General features: G+C 40.6%; 1 protein-coding gene across 1 annotated transcript in view; it reads left to right on the top strand.

Annotated features, from left to right (window-relative positions):
• The window catches only part of LRRC1 (leucine rich repeat containing 1), a 128,362-nt gene that overhangs the window by 72,162 nt on the left and 39,839 nt on the right, over positions 1-16,361 (top strand). Inside the window, exons 3-4 of the mRNA XM_078055231.1 lie at positions 6,781-6,859; positions 10,303-10,392. Of these exons, the coding sequence (XP_077911357.1) occupies positions 6,781-6,859; positions 10,303-10,392 (169 nt within the window). The remainder of the gene's footprint in view (positions 1-6,780; positions 6,860-10,302; positions 10,393-16,361) is intronic.

Here is a 16,361-nt window from a genome sequence, read left to right as displayed (position 1 = left end):
TTGTTACTTCGGTATCTTTAATTACGTTATCTTGAAAATGGAGTATTTGATTTTGTTTAATCAGAAGAATTCGGGAAGCAAAAAGTTTGAGGCTGTCCTAAGCTGTCAGATGGGATGGCGCACTTCCATGGAGTTTCTCAAGATTCAGAGGCTCTGCTACGCTTGGGGCCGTCGGGTTGGGTTTTGCGGTTTCTCTTGACCTCACACATTCTTTCTAGAGACAAGACAGGTTTACGGTGAGGAGCACAGACTCTGCGGGGAGAAAGCCTAAGTTCAAAGCCTGGCCCTCCTGCTTACTGGCCAGGCCCGTCCCCCCTGCCGTGCCTCCCTTCCTCATCCAGAGAATGGAGGCGATCCCAGGAGCCTTCCTAGTTATCATGAAGGCTTACGGGAGTTAATTTGTGCCAAGTGCAGAGATTCATGCATGACACTTTTTTAAGTGCTCAGTACAGGCTCCACAGCCATGGCTGTTTTTTCAGTCAAGTTTCACAAAGGGTCCTCAGAGTGTAGCACGGCCGGAACCGGGGAAAGAGGCTGCCCCACGCTTGGACCGAATCCAGGTCCCTGACCTTGCTAGCACCTTGTACTAACAAAGCTAACACAGCCGCCTTGCTGTGGAGCTAGTCGTGCTGAGGCAGTAAGTGTAGATGATTGCTTACAGAGCTCTTGCTCCACTTTCAAAGATAAAATTTCAACTTACCCACTTGCCACGTAATAGGCCCAGAAGTTTAAAATGTTATTCTTTGCAGTTTTACAAAAAAAAACCAAATTAATGGGGGGGGCTCATCATTTGATTTCTTTAAGCATTCCTAGTCTTCTTCAACTTCCTATGTCTAAATGCTGTCAACATGAATTAGATAATCCTAGAGAATAGCCACCAAAATACTTAAGACTTTTGTTTTGCATCGCGTTTTATGGTGCTCTCCGTGGAGAGAACCTAGTATTCTCACTTACTGACCTCAGATGGGTCTTGAGCCCAGGAGGAAAAGAGATTCTATGTATATAGAACAAGAAATGCCAGTAAGTAATTGATTTATCCAGAAAGAACTTGTGCAATGGACGGGGGCTACCGTCTAAACAGGCGGTCTATGCACAGTCCTCCATGAAAGGAAATGCCCTGGATGTTTGTAAACTCACACATGCTTAGAGGGAACCTGAGATGTCCGTCAGTCCAATCTATCTCCATCACAAGAGGGGTCCCAAAATGGCGATAGCTTTTCAGGAAAGGGTGTGGTCCACCATGAGGATTCTGGGCATGTGGGAAGAGAGCCCTCAATCCCCGCCGAAGAATGTGGACTAAGCCTCTGTATTTGTGGGGGCAGGGAAGTGGGGAAGGTAGAATCTCAGCTTGACGTGTTACAAATGGATGTCCAGAAAAGAATATGAGTGCCAGGAAGGGCAGGGGATGTCTTTTTAAATCACTATTTAACCGATAATATCTGTGTTGAAAGCTGTAGTCTGTCTTGGAAGCCCTGGGGGCTAATGATGCCAGGATTGTTGTCTGCCTGGTGGTGGTGAAGATATTTTGCACTGATAGAGTTTAGGGGTAATTATCCATTTCCTGTATACAGGCGGTAGCATTGGTCATATTAGTAAATTACTGATTCACTATTTTTTAAGTACAATTACATCTCACTAATTGGAGGCAATTCTGATTCAGAAATAATGATGGCTTAGAGTGGGTCCAAATTAAAGGTTATCTTAAGAAAGTTGTAGGGAAAAGATTACGTACTTGTATAATCATTCACAGACATTTTGTAAATATCAAATTTTATGCTGTTATTATTAGACATAGATGAGACAAAGCTAGTTTGAATTAATGAAAAATATGATTAAAATCTTTTGTTTTACCTTATATGGAAGCTTGAACTAAGGTGGATGTTAGCAAGTAGAAGTTTTGGGGTACATTCCTTAATGAGTAGATGAAAAATCTTTTGTTTTACCTTATATGGAAACTTGAACTAAGGTGGATGTTGGCAAGTAGAAGTTTTGGGGTACATTCCTTAATGAGTAGATGAAAATCTCATTATTTCTGATATTTTTATGTAAATAGATGTTTCTTCAGAAGTTAATCGCTACTGCTTCTCAGATAGTTACAACAATGGCAAAAGCCCTCTAAATCCTCTCATCTCTATTAATAATGCTACTCTTCTTCCTCAGATTATTTGGCCTTAAATGGAAACCAGTGGTCCTCTCTACTGATCTCCCTCAAATATTAATGAATGAGGTCAGAGTGCCATGTGCTTTTATTCATGCTACTCTTCTTTATCCTTGGGACAGCCCTAAGCCGGAGGTGATTAATCCCCTTTTTATAGAAGAGGAAACTCCTTGTCTAGCAAATTAATTGTAAATAGCTCAACCTGGCGTTTGGTAATCTGTTATCAAGAGATCGCTTCAGCCTTCTCTCCACATACTCCCGTATTGATATCCTGAAATTCATAATGTACAATCTTTTCCCAGGGCTTACCCTCTCCTCGCTGCATTCAGTGTCCCATTCATGCCTGGTTTTCTCCTCTGCTCTTACTTATTTGGTTCAAAATGTAAGTGTCCTTTGTCTAATTTTCTCTTTTCTCTGATCTTGTGTAGCACTGAAGGTATGATATGCTGGCATTAATTAAAAAAAAAAAATCTGTTGATGACCCATTTTACAGATAAGGAAATTAAGGCACAGGTAGGTTAAGTAGTTTGCCCTCTGGCATAAAACTAGCAAACGCAGAAAACTGGTGCAGATTGCTCTTGTGGCTGTTTGGATTTGATGGAGGACAAATTGGATACAGGGAGAGACCATTTAAGAGGATATTCTAGTCATCTAGATGACTGAGGTCTGAACTAAGTTGATAATAGGAGTGGACAGAAAAAGATGGAGAATATGAGAAGGATTTGGAAATTGAATGTAAGAATTGGCATGGGGGAAAGGATTCAAATTAGTTTTTTAATGAGGTTGGTGGTCAGCCTAGGTTTCACTGAGAAGCTGGCATTTATATATATTTTTTCATATTTTTACTCTCAAACCTCCTATTTGTCCTGAGTAAAACATTTAAGGATCAAAGGGGATTTCAACTGGGAATAACCTACAAGCTTTACACTCCCTCTTGTCAGAGATCTGGGACTAAGCAGTTTTCTTACCAGTAAAATGGAGATAATACTAACCTTATGGGGATATTTCATGACCCAAATGAGAGAGCAACTGTTCTTATAGGGCCTTAGTAACATTAGCTTCTCATTCATTCATTTGACACCTGTGTACTGCTTAAGCTCACTACTGTGTCAGCTTTAGGGAAACAGCAACAGACAAGATCCACAAAGTTTTTCTTTGCAATGAACACAGAATTTAATAAGGGAGGTTGACTGCAAACAAAATTATTAAAACTGTCACAGATCTCACAAAGGTGAAGCCTGAAGAAACTGAGAGTGGGGGGAATCCAGCCTCATCTTGGGACCCATGAAAGGTGTCCCTGAGGATATGACATTTTAGCTGGGTATTTAAGGATGAGTAGATGTTTTTCTTCCTCGGTTTTTTATTCTAATATTTTTAGCAACCTAAAGCAAATGAGTACTCAGGACTCTTCAAACCACACCATTGCTGCCCTTGTCTAAAGCTTCTGTTTGTACAAGCAGATACATTCTTTTTCTTCAAGTTCATAATGTGCATATGGTAGAAGGAAATGGTCTTGGGAGTCAGGAGGCCTGTGTTCTGTTTGCTGATCTGCTACTTCTCCTGTGTGTATGAGCAGGTTATCCTAAGGAGGGAATGCCTTCCTATGAAGCAGACCTCTCTGTCAGCTCTGTGTGGACCGAGTCCAGCTATGCTGTTCTCTGGCATTTGCTTTTGTTACTCTCAGATCTCTAGATTCCAGCGCTGACCAGAGTTTCTCACAGCTGCTTTTCATGTGTTCCCTTGACAGACCCATCTTCCCAAGCCTCAGTGATGTTTCTAGTGCTCTGGAGAATATTTAAGAGGGGCACCTAATAGACATACCTTTCCTCTTTCTCTGTTTCCTTGCTTTTTTTTTTTTTGTCTTGGACAGAGCAACAAGTTGCTGTGTAACTTCTGTGTCCGGCTTGATCTTCTTTGGCACTTGTGAGGTAACTGGTGTGACATGTGCACCTCTTTCCTCAGTCTTATAAAGACTGCTCACCAAGCCCTGAGGTAGTGGCAGAAGAGGGACTGTTGTGGAGGGCACAGGCCAACCAGCACCTTTCAGACCACGGCAGGCCACGGCGTATCACTGTCTCACTTGCCTGGAGAGCCGTGCTTGTTCTGTGATGGATTTATGTGTGTTCATTCATTCTTAAGCATGACGGTGCTGTGATCTCAGCATGGGAGGCTCAAGCACTCGTTGGAATAGGCCTGTAATGATGAGGAAGCCATTTCATCTCTCTGAGGCTTACTGTCCACTTTGTACAATGGAAGTTAAAATAATTTATGTTGAGATGAAGTAAGGTAATACATCTAAAAGGGCCTCCCAGTGTGTTTGTATTTAAAACATTTGTGTGTTTTAAAAATCCATTCCGGACTCGAGTATGTGTGCCTGTGTATATAGCTATGATATTTATGAAACGAGGGTCATAATGTTTGTTCTTTACTACCTTATATGACCGTGCAAGGCAGAGAATACTGTAACAAGAATGTTACCACAAATTTAAATGATTTTGACTTTTAAGTTTGAACTGAAAGCATTTATATAGCTTCTGATTACTTTGCAGTTGCTGGCCCAGGGCATCTATTTTCCCCCTTATTTCTCCCTTCTTCCTGCCACCCCCACCTGAGAAATATTAGGTATGTTTTGGCTCAGCTTGCATTTGTAGAACTAGTAGAAGAAACAGCATGGGACCAGGAGAACCTTTTCTATTTTAGGCCTTCTTAATGTTAATATGTCCAAAATAAATGTATCCTTGAAATTAAATGCTATGAAATTAATCTTTAAAGCCCTAAAAGCTGTAACCCCACGTTTTGTACCAAGAGAAAGAGGAATTTAACAATTTTGGTCATTTCAAAATCATGATATTTAGTGACCAGTAAACATAGGGAAAAATAGTAATAAAAATAAAAATATTCAGTAAAAAAAAAAATATATTAGTAATAAAAGGAATATAAAACAAAATGTTGCCAGACTATTTTTACCAATAATATTAGCAGGGTTTTGTTTGTTTGTTTGTTTGTTTTAAGAGAGAGAGCAGGGTAGGGAGAGGGGCAGAGAGTGGGAGAGAGAGAATCTTAAGCAGGCTGCATGCCCAGTGTGGAGCCCGACGCAGGGCTCGATCTCACCACCTCGATATCATGACCTAAGCTGAAATCAAGAGTCAGACGCTTAACTGACTGAGCCACCCAGGTGCCCAATATTGGCAGTTTTTAAAATGAGAGAAAGAAAGGAGGAGGAGAAGTGTTGAATTAGGCACCTTGTTCAGGCTGATGGAAGTATAAACAGGTATAACTTGCCTTCCTCTAAGGCAATTTAATAGTATTTACCGAAGACTGTAGAGTTGTTAATGCCTTCGACACAGTAATTACAATTCTAGGAGCTTAGCCTAAGGAAATAATCAGAAATGGATATAAATATAATTATAACATCAGGAACTTGGAAACAACCTAAATGTCTAACAATGAGGGATTGATTAAATGAAGTATGAAAATATATGCAGTGGGTTTTCTGCCATTAAAAATGGTAAACTGGACAAATAAAGATGGGGAAAAGTTTCTAAAATAATGTACAGTGAAAAAAACCCAAATCATCATGAATCTAGTATTTTGAAATATAATCTATTTATATACACTGTGTGCATGTGTATGATGGCAATGAAAAAAATACATCAGAGTAGATCATCGTCTCTAGCCGATGGAAATGTTGGTGGTTTTTATTTTCTTCTTTGGACTTTTGTGTATTTTCCAAATTGTTATATTTATACCAAGAAGAAGAAAGCCCATAATTTTAAAATGCATACTCTAGAATACTGTGTACTGATACAACTGTGAAAATGTAAGGAAAAATAGCTTAATGGGAATTATGACAGAATACCATCAGTGACTTTTGATTGGGTGATGGGACTTGATGGTGGTGGGGGTTTTTTTTCCCACTTTTTCTTGAGAAATAATTGACATTCATCACTATATAAGTTGAAGGTGTAGAGTATGATGGTTTGATTTACATATATCATGAAATGATTACCACAACAGATTCAGCTAACATCCATCATTTCATATAGATACAATAAAAAGAAAAGAAAGAAAGGAAAAGAAATTTTCTCTTTGTGATGAGAACCCATAGGATTTACTCCTCTACCAATATTCAAATATACTATAGAGCAGGGTTAGCTATAGTCATCATGTTGTACATATTATATCCCTAGTACTTATCCGTCCTATAACTGGAAGTTTGTACCATTGACCACCTTCATCCAATTTTTCCCCCTCTGGTAACCACAAGTCTGATCCCTTCCCATGTGTTGTTTTTGGGTTTGTTTTTAAGATTCCACATGTAAGTAAGTTCCTACGTTATTTGTCTTTTTCTGACTTATTTCACTTGGCATAATGCCTTCAGGGTCCATCCATGTGTGTTGGCTTTTTAATACTTTTTCTTTAATGTGCTTCTACTAAGAATGTATCTTCTATTAGGAAAGCAAATATAAAATAAATGTAGAAAAATACTTTAGAAATCCATGCCACATTTGAATAGAGGTAGTTTACTAGATATTCTCTTGTGACTCTTGTGGTCCATCTTGAGGATGGTGAAAAGTATTAACAATGGTGGTAAATGATAGATGTTTTCTTTGCTCCTACAGATATTCCTGAAATTCCAGAAAGCATCTCATTCTGTAAAGCACTACAGATAGCTGACTTCAGCGGAAACCCACTGACTAGGTAACCTTTCTGCTTGCTTTGCTGTCTATAGTACTGAGGATATCCTTTTTGAGAACCAAGCCATGAACACAACCTGGTCACACATTGTGGGGGTACCTAGATGGATGGTTGTCTCTATCAAGGATGATTGACCTTCACAGATACTTATTTATAAATCACACTGTGCAGTGAAAGGCACACTTGTGCTATTGATGGAACATTGAAAGAATATTGGTAGGGGATGAAGGGAGGCACTGTGGAGTATACAAAACAGGAATGAGGACTACATTTCTGAAGCCGTGTGAAGCACTGAAGTAGTTCATAAATCCCCTATTGCTTATCTTGTCTTGTGGGATAAGACTGAGTTCTAAACTCCCAGAGAACTTACCCTCTAGTTATCCAAGGAGAAGTCCTAATAAGGGATGTTTTTTTCCACTCTAGTAATGAAACTGTCTATAACTGTCTATAACTGTCCTCCAGCTCGCCCTTTAAAACAAACAAACAAACAAACAAAAACTCTGCCCACACCACTGTTTCCTTACTTTAGCAGTAACTGTGAGTATTTCTTTGGGATTCTTCCTCCACGTAGAGCCCCCTGTCCCTGTCTTACTACTGATTCTGGGCTTGCTCCTTCTAGTATGACACAGCACGCTGCCTGGGCGTAGCTGCGTGGCACTGTTGTGAGCCCTCCTGGCTCCTGGCTGAGTCATGAGGCCACTGATCACTGGCTTCCAGGCACCTGTATTACCAGGTTACCTGAATTGTTGCACACCTGGCAATGCAGACGCAGTCCCCAGGAAAAGTCCTAGAGGCGTCTCTAGGCCAGGTGGGTCCATATCATGATTTCTAGACTCTGTAAGCAACCTCAGAAGAAAGGTACCCTTCCCTCTTCCCTTCTGTTCTTTTTTTTTTTTTTTTTTTAAATATATAGGAAAATTGAGATGAGGTTAAAATTTGAGATACGTATCACCCATTGCTTGGGTCTTTCTGGGTATGGAGTGCCAGGGAATGTCTGTTTAGTGTTGTTTTCCCCATATCTGCTATTTTTAAGAAGTAAATATGTTTTAAAAAATATTTTTGATTTTCCTCTTTTGAATTTCAGTGACTGTGTTACTAATAACCTCTGTTTTTATGAAAAATAGTAAATCTAGTAAGCTCTAACTCATAGCTGCCCTCAGGTCTTGTCTTCTTTCTTAACCATCATCCCTACAATTGTCCCTCTTCTTCAAACCTTTCTGTACCTCCCTGTTCCTATGAGGTAAAGTCCCTGCTCCTCCGGGTGCTATGTAGCCGCCCCTGCCTGAGATCTGAACTTGGCCTGTCTTTCCACGTTCATTGCCCCCGGTTGCCTGTGTCAGACGTCATGCTCGACTGTTAGAAAGTGCTCATAGGTCATTTGTTTCACTCTCTGGTCTCTCTGCACTCCTGTAAGGTGTATATTCAGCATGACATTTCTTTGGGAAGCCTTTACTTACTCCCCAGAGTCCCCTCTGCTGGGCTTCTGAAATGTTCTATGCGTAGAACATTTTTTTCATTAACACTTGAAATTTACATTTAAATTATCGCTTTGACCAAGACTCCCCAATTAAACTGAGAAAGTTAACTTATATTCCTCTATTGTTTATCATTTTATCTCCAGCTCTCCCTTAATTTCTGGAATGGAGTAAACACTCCGTTAAGTGTTTGTTGAACTGAACTAAGCTATTTATCCTTAAGGCAGCTTGTAGGGTTAGGCAGCTGGGAAATACTCATTATGCTGCCCTGGAGGTTTTTTTTTCTTTCTTTCTTTTTTTTTTTAGCCATTCAATTGCTTAATCCCCTTTTCTACCTCTTTAGTTTTCCTTTTCTAATGCCTGCTGACACATGACTTTAGCATTATCTCAAAACTCCCTGGACCAGAACACACCCACATTGTAGGAGGCTTTACTCAGTTTTTATCCTGGCCTGACATATGGGAGGTTTCTTAAAGTAAAGCCTTTTGGATTTGGCAGGTGCAGTCCTTTAAGAATTGCGACGACTTATCTATAAGGTGAAAGGACCTGAAAAATTATTGAGTCGGCCCTACTTATTTTATGGCTGAAGAAACGAGGCTGAGAGATTAAATGGCCTTCTGAGATGATGTGGCCTCTCAGTGGCAGCTCGGACTAGAATTCCCTTCCCCTAGCCCAAAGTCTGCTTCCTTCTCACACACACCAGTTTGGCTCTTAATGCTGACAGCCAATAAAAAAGGAAGTCAGCCATTTCAAAATACATTTTCCTTATATTTAAGATCATTTTAGCTAGTTTTACAAATTATAAAATGATATGTGCTTTAGGTAGAAACTCAGGCAGCAGATAAAGTTGCATCTTTTTAAGTATAAATAAACAATCTTAACCTCTGTTAACGCTATGGAAGAGGTTTCAACTTTGTCGAAACCATTCCTGAGAATGTATCTCAGTCATAATAAAATCCTAGAACTCTCATCTTGCAGGGCCTGGATTTACTTTTGAAGTTTGGAATTACCTATATTTTATGTCAAACAGTAACCTAGAATTTGCTAGAAAGAGGAAAAAAATGAAAGATTCTAATGTATAGAGACTATCACTAAGGAAAGAAGTCCTCCCTCCCCATGCCTCCCCCCCCCAAAAAAATGAGTCATGTGTTCTGTTGTCTATATCAGCAGATTTACGTATAAGGACCTTTGGCATTTTAGATGCAATGAGATCTTTTTAACTTTAGTTTTCTTTTTCCTCCGTAACTGGAGGTAACCATAGAAATACTGAAAGTGAACTTTCTTGGTAAGTTTTTGAATACTTTTATTTTGAAACCTCACTCTTCAGTAGAGTTTAAGGGAAGTATAAAAAAATTTCCTTTTGTGTGGAACATAGTGAAACATAGAATTATCTCAAGTGACTGGCATCTTAAATCGAGTTAAAACAAAAGTATTAAGAAAGCAGCAATTGCTGTCAATTGATCAATTCTCAGTAATCCATAGCTTTGCCCTGGGTATTATAATATAGAGGAAAAAAGATTATTAAGCTGCTGTCCTGTGTTTTGTTATAATCTTCTGGGCTAAACTTTCTCTTTATTTTCTGCTAATCAATAAAATGTTCTCCCTCATAGGCACTTTCAGCTGCAGCAGCTGTTTTATCTGTTTCTTTCATGAGGCACTGGGCAGTGCCACAGCATTTTTTTTTTCCCTTTATTCTGAGAGCTTGCGTATCTTTTCCTCTGTAATTATTTCTGGATCACCCCACCAAGCATTTATCATGCCCCTGTACTTCTAGGTAAACCAAGCCTTGTTTTTTTTCCTTATCGATGTCTTCTGTCTAGGAAGACAAGGCAAACATGCCTTTATACTGTGATTTTTAGGAGGTTATTTCAATTAGCATATGGGAGGAATCATCACATTTATGTCCCGTATACACCGTACACGCACTTTTCGTTTTCAATTAACAACACTTTGTTGTCATTGCTGTTGCAGATTGCCGGAAAGCTTTCCTGAATTACAGAATTTGACGTGTCTTTCCGTAAATGACATCTCACTGCAGTCCCTGCCTGAAAATATTGGCAAGTAAGTTTTTATGTGAGGTTTGTGTATATCAGGGCGAGAGGGTGTTTATAGCATCAACTCCAGCCTCCTTTTCTTTTACAGCTCTTATTTTTCTACTCAGAAAGCCTTTTCCCCGATCTCGAATCTCACCCTCAAGAAAGATCATAGCTGGACTCCAGTGTTTTTGCTTTCAGTTGCCCTTAAATTTAAAGGGTTAAAAAGGATAATGGTACTTGTTACTAGTGAAAAACCTAATTTGTTTGGACATGCTCTTCAAACTGTGGGATTCCAAAGTAGTTAACTTAAGCAAACAAAGTAGTGCTGGTCATATAGGTGGTTAATAAATACTGTTAGGAATTACCACTCTCGGCGATTTTATTGAAAACTTGGAGTAGGTACCCTTGAACAACAACTGTGTCCGCCAGTGTTTGTCCGCACAGACCTGAGAATAGTGGGTGGGAATGGTGTGTTGGGAGAGACCGATGGGGTGGGATGGGCACATTTCCACGTTACTGGCTTAGAGGTCGGGGAGGACTGCCATGGCAAGAAATAAAAATGTTCTCTTACTCATCCCCTCAATGAATTAATTATCTCAGTAGATCTTTTCCGTACCTCCAGGACATACAGTGGGTTAAGTCAGGCTGTGACTCATGCTTTACCACTTAAACTAAAAGCCCAACCTGGCTGGCCAAAGCTAGTGGACCAGTGTTCCCCAGTGTCATAAAAGATTTCCCTTGTGCTCACCTGTCCTGCCTGAGTTCTAAGACAAATCAGAAACTTTGTTTTTGAGAACTGCAGTGTATCTGACAGATGTCCGTTCTGCAAAGGGTCTCTTTCCAGAGGTCTGTGGAAGTAGCCTGTTTTTCACAGACAACTTTGCCTCCTCCCCCCTACTCCTGTGCGGGCGGAAGACAACCGGCTGACCCCTGTTTCTGCCAGCAAGTTCATGCTTTTCTGAGATGCAAGCTGTTTAAACATTTTTGTCAGTAGACTTGCTGATGCAGATTTGTGTCCTTAATGTCTCAGGAGGGGAAGGAGACAGGAAGCCCCCAGTACCCCCTGAGTTTATGGGATCTGTTGCAGAGGAAACAGTAATGTTTTACTGTGGATTTCATGACTTAACCACTTTTGCCGTGGCAAGATTCATGTATTTCTAATGAATGTAATAGCCATTTAAATACCTACACTGACTCCCCTTCCTCCTCAGGAATCTCTGGAATCTAATTCCCTCGATACCCTCCTTCCCATTTTTTTCTCAGCCCACCACTGCCCACGTGTACACCCCTTCTATCCCCCAATTCGTATCTTTTTAAAAAAGCCTGAATGCTTTGAGAGAAAATATATTCTTATTAGACAAAAGTGCCCCTGTCACTCCCCACTGCATTGTTTTAATGGAAAATGTTACTTAATAATCATTTTAGAATAAATTACATATCCTTTATTCCATCTTTTCTGTTAGTATCTGTAACTGCTTTTGTCAGTGTTCAGGATTTCTTGTGTATCTGCATATTCTGTCAATAATAAGGGTACTGTTTTGTTTTGATATTAGACTATATCATCTTGTGTTACTATTATAGCCTTATGTACACTGATTGCTTCCAAAATAAACTGTCACTTTGAACTTGTACCCTGTGGTGAATCATCACCCAGGAAATATGAGTATGGGGCAGATAAGTGAATCAACTGTTTCCTATAAGGTCAGTTTGTGAAAATGGGAAATTGGGATTTTTCTGTTCCTGGTTGTTATTATTTTCTTTAACCAAAGCAAGAGACTCCATGATTTCTACCTGTTGGATTTAAGATTTATGCACGCTAAAGTAACAGAGCGTTCTCACTTAGTAGAAACAAACAAAGAACAGAGTGCTTGGAGAAGATCGGGCACCTCTGCTGTCCTAGACCATTCTGGAAAGGCCCTTGAAACAGTTGAAATGGTGAATTGTTCAGGAAATCGCATACATGCATAAGTATACTACATTTTTAAGCAAGTCATTATTTGAAACTTACGAGCTTTCCTCATAAAAACAGTTCTTCAGTTTCCCAGAGGATTCCCAAATGGTTTCTTTAGGGCACTAAACCAAAATATTTAGTAACCAAACAACTACTCAGAGATAGTATGGTTTTGTAAATAAGGCACAAACATCTGATATTCCAAAAAAATTTGAAAAGGACCTGAAATGGCCATCTGAATGATCATACCTACTGTTATCTTTGTAGATTCTGAAATGGGAGTTGTTGCACAAATTAACTCTGCTTATTTGGTCAGATGAGTCAGCCACCTCAGTGTCTGCCTTTTGAGCATCACTGAAAACGGTACCTCAGTTTCTCTTTTCGGCACCTAGCACAGTACTTGGCGTGAACTGGGAAAGTTACGGATTCGTCAGGGACACGGGCCCCCCCACGATGGGCAGGAGGTCCAGCCTGGAGGAGAGCGCGAAGCCTTTAGAGCAGGCCAGCTGCAGTGCCTCGAAGCTGGGGCCTCCAGTGAGCGCCTGCCCATAGTGTTTGGTTTGCCGATGGTCGGGTAACTGGAGGAGTGTTTGGGGGTTGACGGCGAAGTTGGGGCTGGAGCACGGCTCTCCTGGTCCCCGCCCCGTGTTTCCCACTACTCCTCACACACTTCCCCTGCAGTACTGTAGGCTCCCATGGCCCTCGGGACCCAAGTAGCATTTTCTTAGTGCCCCTGGCGATACCTAACTTGCTCCATTATTAAATAAGTAAGTCTCACCAACTTAAATCTTTTTGTCCTCACAACCTAGTAGCTGTTTGAAAAAGTAATACCTTTAAATGGAAAGAATAACTATTTCTATTTCATTTTTAAACATTGCCAAATATTTGCTGTAGGATGTGGGTCCGGGCTGGGCAGTGCCCAGCCTCTCTCACTGCCACCTCTTTTCCCATTCCACATTGATTTTTCACCTGGTGCTCGCCTTTTGTTGCTGAAAACCCACCTTTGCAAAGATACAATGTCCTTGAAGGAATGTCCTGCTGTCACTTGCAGAAACTGAACGATCAGAGCTTGTGGTTCACGTGGTGTCTAACAGATGTTGAGTCTGCCGTGTGAGTTGGCTGCCACTTCTCTGGGTGCCTCAGTGCACAATAGCCGAAATTGTTGCCCCCCTGAATCCTTGATTGCCCTGTTAGGAATACTGGGGAGTGCAGAGCCTCAGCCACTGGCGTGTGGGAGGAAACCAGCATCACACCGGTTGTTGTACTTTCAAGGGGCTGCAAAGCGCTGCAGTTCACGTCCTGCACTTCATAGCCGGGTACCATCAGTGTGGTTACTTTAATAAAGCAAGTCTCTCAAATAGTAGAATCCTTTTAATACTTTGCAATGAGATGAGGAATAATCATGAAAATCTTTTGAACCACGTTGGAGTACACTGGTTACCTCATGAAAAGTCACACATTTTCCTTTTATTAAAAAGTAAGAATGTCCCAGATTTGCTGACCCTTTTCTGTGATGGCACGTCAGCACATTACTTTGTCCTTCAAAGTAAAGGTGATGTTTAGAAAGAGTGAGAAACTAACTCGCCTTCAATAGATTTTGTTTTTAAGACTCTTGTTAAAAATACAAAAACACAGCAACTTCTGATTAGTCTTCATAAACAAGTGATTGATGTCAGGGAAGATGGCGATTTATCAGCAGAATTTCAACGAAGACCTTACCATGAGCAGAAGAAATTTTTTAAAAATTAATATGACGATTTAATAAATGAGGCTGAGAATATGGTTCTTCTTGAATCAGTGTAACTGGTGAAGAATTTTTTCACCTAATATAGCCATTACACCAAGTATTAAAACAATTTAGAACCAATTGTTTTGTCCCTAAACGTAAAACAAAAGATTTGCTACATAATACGGTGCTCTCACTATTGAGAGCCCAGAAGATTTTTTTTTATTTTTAATAAAATATTTTTAAATGCTTTATTTTTTACTTAAAAAACTTTAAGAGTACATCTGTATACTTCAGTGTGTGAGGACCCCCATTCTAGAAGAGAATGTTTGGGAGTGAGTTAAGCTGGATGGTGGTCCTTCAGTTCTGCTTTTTCAGGTCCCTCGGGGTTGCACTGAAGTCTCTCTCCAGCACCGTGGAGAGTGAGAAACAGTGCTCCGGTGGGTGGTCTCTGCCGATCCCTGTTTGTGCCAGCACAGCTCTATTACTAGCTTTTTAATTTTTTTCTGCATTGATGTTGCATTTAATATTTGCTTTAAAAAAAGTCTGCAGCGAATAATTTTCAAGGTAAGTGTGGATCCCACCGTTGCAGACGCCCGGTATTACTTGTCTGCTGCACCATGGAGCCTTTACCGTGGTGTAGACCCAGCACGCTCTGCTCAACCCCAGCGCAAAGCTTCAAAGCCTTTCATGGAAAGTGAGCTTTAAAATTGTTTCCCTGTTTCCTGTCTTTACCAACTGGCCGAGGGTTGTCCTCACTAAGTGATTGAAGTTCTACCTCTTTTGTCCAGCCTTCTCCAATGACGGGAAGAGGTGACGTAGATCCTCAATGCACAGGTTCCCTGACCGAGGCTTTACTGTCCACACAACGAGTGCGTTAGTCCTTTATCTGTACGCAGTTTAGTGGTTCAGTGTTCAAGCGTTTGCACCTGGCTCACGCTGTACCCTGAAAGTGGGGGAGTCTTTGGTTGTTAAGCTCTCTTTGTGTCTGGACCGACCCTGGTGTTGCTCCAACATACGGAATGAGTCCCTGGGACCAGGCGCACGGAGTTACCGCCTTCACTCTGCTAGCCTCCAGCCTGACACTGGAGGCAACCAGGTAGGTTCTTAAAGCTTTGTGAGGACCACATTGGTCTGTTCCCATGCAGTCACTTTTCTGGCATAATGCTAGATAGTTGATTAAAGAAACAACTATGAAAGAAAAAAAAAAAAGATTTCCATCACTCTCAAACCTTCTAATGAAGAATAATTATTGTCCATTAATATTGTTTAATTTCCCTGCTTAAAGGAGCCATTAGGGAGAGATTTTACTATGTATTTTTAGGGGAAAAAATTTCACCAGAAGAACTGGTAAGCTGCTTCCTTTTAAGATTTTATTTATTTATTTATTTAGAGCAAGCAAGAGCAGGGGGAGGGGCAGAGAGAGAGAGAGAAAGAATCTCAGACTCCGAGCTGATCTCAGGACCCCAAGATCACGACCTGAGCCGAAATCAAGAGTCGGACGCTTAACCGACTGAGCCACCCAGGCGCCCCAAGCTTCTTCCTTTTAATATCAGTTCTGACATTTATCCCATTTCCTTTTCTGCTTTTGTTGCCAGAAAGCTCATAGCTAATTTTGATGATCAGTGAGCGCAGCTGCATTAATATCCATGTGATGAAGGAAACCAAGGAGTTGCTGATGTTTACAAGGGGGTGGGTGCTCTGTCAGGCACATACACGGCGTCGGTACAGCATGCCCACTCAGGTTGGTGTTAACGGCCCTGGGTTTCATTAGCTTGCCTGTGACATGGGGATAAGTAGTCTGCCCAGGTTTGTGTTGCTGGTGGCTGCAAGAGCTGGGATTCGAACTTAGTTTCTTCTATGAAGAAGCTGCATTTTCTATTTCATGAAATTTTTTTACATGTTTGCACTTTATAAAGACCTCTTTATATCCCTTTTAGAAAATGCTGGGGTAAAATTAAGTACATGACTTTACATATCACTGAATTGCCAGTTAGCATGGGAGGGCAGCAGCCGAGGAGGGAAGCATTCCTTAGGGTCTTTGTAGAGTTCCCAGTCTTGGGTAGGCTTTAAGAACACTGGCTGACTAATATCGACATTTGACATATGCCCTTGACAACACTGTTTGGTGAACAATGACTTTTTGCTTTACTCTCACTAAAACCTCTTGGAGGATTCTACCGGTGAAGCCAGGAAGGATACTTTTGCTTTAAGGAGTTTTCAAATGTTGGTACAAAGTGTGAATGAGTTTGTCTTTCAAAAAACATGCTAGCGACATATTTTTCTTGAGATCAGTTGTATCAGTTTCTACTGAAGT

The sequence above is a fragment of the Halichoerus grypus genome, chromosome 9, assembly GCF_964656455.1.
Source record: "Halichoerus grypus chromosome 9, mHalGry1.hap1.1, whole genome shotgun sequence".
NCBI lineage: Eukaryota > Metazoa > Chordata > Mammalia > Carnivora > Phocidae > Halichoerus > Halichoerus grypus.
Note: the sequence above shows the minus strand (reverse complement) of the source record. Positions and strands in the feature narration are given on the sequence as shown.